The sequence below is a fragment of the Numida meleagris genome, chromosome 2 (genome assembly GCF_002078875.1).
Source record: "Numida meleagris isolate 19003 breed g44 Domestic line chromosome 2, NumMel1.0, whole genome shotgun sequence".
Taxonomy (NCBI): domain Eukaryota; kingdom Metazoa; phylum Chordata; class Aves; order Galliformes; family Numididae; genus Numida; species Numida meleagris.
The window spans coordinates 136513459-136519686 of NC_034410.1; the positions used below are offsets into that span (position 1 = coordinate 136513459).

The 6228-nt window shown below is 39.8% G+C and overlaps 1 protein-coding gene across 3 annotated transcripts in view; it reads right to left on the reverse strand.

The window, feature by feature from the left end:
* The window catches only part of ANXA13 (annexin A13), a 22861-nt gene extending 19563 nt beyond the window's left edge, over window positions 1–3298 (reverse strand). Inside the window, exons 1-2 of one of the 3 annotated variants that reach the window (XM_021388680.1) lie at window positions 2929–3298; window positions 1872–1946 (exon numbers count right to left, since the gene is read on the reverse strand). In XM_021388680.1, the coding sequence (XP_021244355.1) occupies window positions 1872–1946; window positions 2929–2943 (90 nt within the window). In that variant the 5' untranslated portion in view covers window positions 2944–3298. The remainder of the gene's footprint in view (window positions 1–1871; window positions 1947–2928) is intronic. The other 2 variants (XM_021388678.1, XM_021388679.1) reach the window with 2 other exon arrangements.

Below are 6228 nucleotides of genomic sequence, written 5' to 3' on the forward strand. Positions count from 1 at the left end.
CCTTCCACCTTGCAGGGTGGAGGAAGTCTCAGGATGCTCTCAAGTTGGCCGAGTCACCCAGGGCAGTAGTCATAGTTAACAACACAGGCAGACTAATTTTTCTGGATAGTAACAACAGAACTTGGTAGAGTATACTAAAAATGTGTATAAATAAAAGTGTTAGAGTCTGGATTTTTTCAGTGTTTGTACATTTTAACAAAACTAATAACACTTTGATACCCCAGTGAGTTTTACTTTGTTTGAAATCATTGAAATAATTAATTTTGCATGGCTATATGCTTGTTAACACCTGTATCATCTGCACTCACAGGACCTCAGACCTCAAAGGAACAGCTAATGTTCTGTATAAATGGGGGCCATGGAAACAAAAAGATTCCGCCATGGTTCTCCCCCAGTGTTATGTGAAGGTATTTCTGTCTTCTGTGGGCTTATGGACAGAGAATGAACAAGAATCTACTGACATTGAATGCCAGTCTGCCAGGGAAAGCAACAAATAGCTTTTGTTAAGCTTTGCAATGAGATGATAAAATTACACTGCAATTAGTAATGCTTGTACTAATTAGATACCTCTATCCTTGTAAGCAACACAAAGGCCCTTGCAATGTTTGTGAGCTTGTTCCCAAAGGATCCATCAGGTGGATGCGCTCTCAAGGTTATACTTACATTTTTACCTTTGAGTTCTCAAGCCATTTGGCCCACAGCAACCTGCCACCTCCTTCTTATGTTAATAGAGTCCTGCCTGGCAGAAGGTTTGGGCTGCTTTACAATGAGAAGATGAAACTCAAGGGACTTCCAGAGAATCTCAAAAAATGGTATGAATTAGTCCATCCCTCCAATTAGTTCAAGACATAAATGTCACAGAGAACAACAGAATAATGCACGCAGAGCCTTGGATTATTTAGTGACAGAAGTTTAAAAAAACAGTTAAACAATTTCACAAATGTTAAAATTGATCAAAGTTTTCAAGCCATCATAACATGAAAACCATTTCTGCTACTCCCCAGATGTCCCCAAAGCACCTTGCTTACAGCAGAACAGCCACTCAGAATTTCAGGTGGATTGATTCTACTTGCAGTGAATTTGAAAAACAGCAAAAGTACAGATAAACTTGAAGATGCAAGGATGCAAATGGAGAAAATAACTAGTGACTTTAAATCTCTAGGGATGAGCAGTCAAGAACTTTGGTTGATTGTAGAAAGTCTGGACTGAGCTTAGACAGTGAGAAGCATGTGAAAGCGTGCAGATTTGGAGCTGTAATGTTGCATCAGGTGCAGCTCAATCAGGAGCTCATATTCTAACAGAAAGCTACTTCTTAGAATTGGTTGGAATTTTTTTGTTGAAAGCATATTTTTCAGTAGTATTTGTTACTTTCATTCAAATTAGCATGTTTAGGAAGATACTAATTTTGATGAAAGATTCATTTTAAATGTCATACACTCTGATACAGCTAAAGAGTCCAATTTTAACTTCCAAGCAATGATATCTTTGTTTTCCTACAAACATCGTTCCTTTGAACAATGCTTAGTTTTCAGTGGAAATTTAACAGTAACATTTTCCTTTTTTTAAGTTTTAAACTCTAAATCACAAACAAAATACCTCAGCTGACAGAGATGATTCAGTTACTATTTCTCCCTGAAAAATTTGGGCTAGCGAAAGAATTTTCACTTTTTAAATTTCAAGGTGGACAAAATTTTGGAAAAGATGCAGTATTCAACAGAATGAAATAACCCAGCTTTACTAGTGCTGATCTTGATCACAGAAGAGGAGCTGCCTTTGTGCACTGCAGTGCCTCCCAAAGCCACCATAAACCGCTGCAACATGTGCTGTAACACCACAGTGCCCCTTTCATCCTTCGTGAAAAGAGTGCTTACTGGCTTATCTGCTGACAAACTTGTTGTCCCTACGGCTGGTTCCCGTTTATCCTCTGGGAGGTTGTAAGACTTGCTCTGGAGGTTTAAAAAACACAATACATAAGACACTCATGAACCTATGATTGCAAAATATGAGCTGAAAACCTCTGTTAAGAACTGAATGTTTTCAGGCTGCTCCAGAAGTGGTTCTCTGATATAGCTGCAGGTAATTCTCCAAGATAACCTGGAATTCCATGGGGACAAACAATGAGAAGGGAAGAAACAGGATGTCTTCAATTGATACATACTGTTAAACTGCAGATTTTGGACAATCAAAGAGATTGGCACACAGCTGAATAAACTGTAGTTCATCCGTGAGATTTTAAAAGTGGAGCTGAAACCCCCAACTTCATCAGTGCAAGGTACTTCATTTTCAGACGTACTCATAATTCACAGCTTCCACCCAAACACACAGCTACCACTCAGGCTGTTTTGAGGTTAAATTTCATTATGCAGACTTAGATATTTATTATTAAGCATCAAAATGTTGGCCAAAATTATCTCAGTCTCATGATATGATTCAGTGTAGTAACCTGGATTTTTGTCAGACCTGTCTGCAAGCATCACGCTTTGAGACCACTCGTGTCTCTACTATTCAGTGATAAAATTCACTGAATTTGGCCTCTGGAATGGAAAGCTTTTCATAGATCTTTATGGAATTATTTTAGTGTTCAGAAAGTTCCAACACAAATTTGCTAATCTAACTAAATTTAGCTGTCCCATGACATCCTATGCATCACTTCTTTTTCTCAAAATTAAAGTCCTGCCCTTTTAAACTATGCCATTAACAGTGTCAAAGCAAGCAGAACCTGTGTGTTACAGAAATCATTTTATAATTCACATATTGCAAAGAAGTGGATGTTACCAGCTGTATACATACAATTTTCCCACGCATACTCTAAATAGACTTTGAGTTTAAATCTTCATTTGCAGCTGTATTAATGCAATTTAAAGGGAAGGGGACAAAAAACCAGGAAATTCTTGTACTCTTCACTATCCAAATTAAATAAGTACTTACATGTGAACCGCCCATTTTTGCTTAGCCTGAGTGTGGAAGATACAATTCTTCTGCTCTTCAATAAAACAAGCATTCAGATGAAATAGTCACCTTTTCATAGAGCTGCTAAGTTCTACCCAGCCCTGGGTTAATCAATAACTTTGGACTTATTTAAATTCTAGTCATTTCAAGGTGGGGTGTATTCATCATTACATGGTGGCTTTATTATCCCTGCAATCTAATAGCACATCCTGTTGGGTCATGCAGTTGGCTAGTTTTGCCAGAGAAAATAAGGATTTCATAATATGAGCCCTAAGGTTATACATACACCCTTTTATCTAACTGTTATTACAATGATTAAAAACACTTAACTACAGTAGTGCCTAACATACAGTTTCCAATCATTTTAGAAGGAAGGATGCCTGTTTTGAAGAGTTAATATTTGATCTTATGGGACTTAGTGGTATTTAATACGTCATTGGGGACCTCAATTCCCACAGAAAATGTCAAACAGTATCTCACTGCGCTAGCTTTACGTGGCAAGGTTCTGGCAGTGCGGAAGTGCCCATGATGGAGCAGGCTGACCCCCTGCAGCCCACGGGCATGACGCAGAGCAGATCTCCATCTGCAGCCATGGAGGAGTGCACAGTGAGGCAGTCGATATGACCTGAAGGAGGCTGCCCATCGAGCCCGTGCTGGAGCAGCGTGGTCCTAAAGGATGGGCCCGTGGTATGGACCCATACTGCAGCAGAGCTTGAGGAGCTGCAGCCTATAGGAAGGTTAACTCACCATGCTGCCTTAGACCCCAGGAAGGACAGCCAGAGAGAAAACTAAGAGAAGAAAACAAGTACACTTGAATTTACAGTAGTTCAGGGAAAAAGAATCTAAATGATTAGTTACACAGTAAGCAAAAGGAAATTACTGGGTTACCAAAAGTGCAGTAATAATTCTAGCTTTGAGAATATTCAACATTTATTTAATATGTGTGTTTCTTCTTAAGACACCAATGTGAGCTTGGCAGACAGTTCTTTCCTGTGAAGACCTCGCTAACTTTCAAACACACTTAAAAATGAATGATCGGATTTGACTGTGGTGTTCTAACATGAGATGTAAAAATCAAATGTGAGAAGGAAGGGTTTTCTCCAGAATTCAATGCCTTGTGGTGACATCCTGTCTCAGACATCTTCAGTACTTTTACTGAGCTGGGAACTATCTACTTCTTCCACAATAATTTTGGGAATAAAGCTGACCCAAAAGACATTAAAGGAAAGAGAAAACAACTGTAGGGTTTCTCTGGAATCTGTTAGGTTGGTGGGCACCCATAGACTCCAATACAAGTTGGTAATCCTACTGCTTTTACTGACTGTGAGGGAAATACGGCAACCCAGCAGGTAAAATAGAGGGCAACACATTAAGGATTTAAAACAGACAGTAGATTGAGTAATACATACTATGCTAAGCTGTGCATGCACGTGGTCTATCCGAATATATAAATTAGGGCATCAGGAATGAAACGTGGAGCCAACTTATTGCAAGGAGTCACAGAAACACAGGCGTTGGAAGGGACCTCAAGTGATCATCGAGCCCAACCCCCTGGCTAAAGCAGGTTGCCTACAATAGGTCGCACAGGTAAGCATTCAGACAGGAAAAAGCTTAGACAGAAAAAGCACAAAAGATCTGCAATAAGGAAAATAAGCAGGTAATTTTTGAAAAAAAAAAAACAAACAGTGAATTGAGAAGGTAAATCTCAAGATTTACTGTGTATAACTACTGTGTAAAACTGAAATAGACTAAATTAAAAGTACAGTAGGAAAACATACATGTACCAGTAAGGCTGTGATGGGTACTTTTTAACAAAATTAAACTTCAAAAGATGCTAAACCATAACTGAGGCTGCATGTAGATGAAGAGAAGAACACAGTAATCAATTTAGAAAGCAAATGGACAGAATGAGTTATGTACAGTTAGAGACATCAAAGGCAAAAAGAAGATGGTCTAAAAAAACCTAAGAAGTAGGAGTCAGACAAAGGTAAGTGTAGATTACACAACATGGAGGGAGAAACAAAAGAATGATGCACACCAGGCTGAAGCCTTAGATTTCTTTTCTGCTTGTCCTTACAAATGAAGATTATAACTACCAAAAGTTTCTTTCTAATTGTCTTGGTTTTGCTTCCCCTTTGCCAGTGCTATCATTGAAAAGTCTAAGGCAGCTGATAGGAATATAACAGAAACTACCACACTATCAAATATGTTCTTTTTTATTGTTTTACTGCATACATTACTGTTATTCTGACCACCAGAATTTTCACCTTGTAAAAGTAGTTACTATGTCCTGGTGCCACTAACAAGAGAATTTACTTCAGAACCATCCACAAAAAAATTGTCCTGCCCTACTGTGGGGTGTGTCTAATTACTGATATCAAAAGCAAACAGACAGTACCAGCCAAAGACCTGCACCGCCTGGTCTACATAGCAGTCAGCAAGGAAAAGTGGCTTTGTATTAATATCTTTTTAGTTCATTTATAAACCAGTGTTGGGTGTGACAGAGAACTACTCATAAGAAACCTGAGAACTATGGTTTGAAAGATGAGGTCAGTTCCACAGGCTGTGACTGCGCTCCTGGACGGAATTATTGCAGGGCTCATCTCACCACCTCCTCAGCTGCTGGGATCTCTGCGGCCAGCACATGGCACATTTGCTGCCTGCGGCAGCGTGTCTCTGCAGTTACATAGCAGTGAGATCCTGGAGATACTGGTGACATCAAAGATGTAGAATTAGGTCTGTAGTTCATTGACACTGACTCAAAGGTAACAGAGCACTGACTTTCCCTCCACTTCGGTCCCCTTTCGCCTGTCACCGTGGCCTGAAGGTTCCTACAAGCAAGCAAGAGAACAGCCTCACCAACAAAACTGCACAAGTGGTCAGCCACAGGCTCACCTGCTTTCTACTGTTTCTTCTTATCAAATAATCCACTAAAACATTGTGTACTGTTAAAAACAGTTCTTCTCCATCTGTAATTCGCTGACAGTACGAAAACGCTTTTGCATGGGAAGTTGGCACTGACTTTGACTGATAACATTTTAAATGACTCATAAAAACCTAACTTCCAAGAGAAGGCACTCCTTGGCCCCATTCACATGCTGGCTTAATGCCCTGTTTGAACACGATGGTGCAGTCGGCGTTCAGGTCTGCAGGTTTTCATCCCCAGGCTTTGCAGACCCTACACAGGGGAGACACTCTGCTGAAGTAACCTAGGGCTACTGCTAAAAGAAGCCTTCCTGCTTGTTCCCTGTCATGAAATGCTTCTTTCTGCTCCAGATT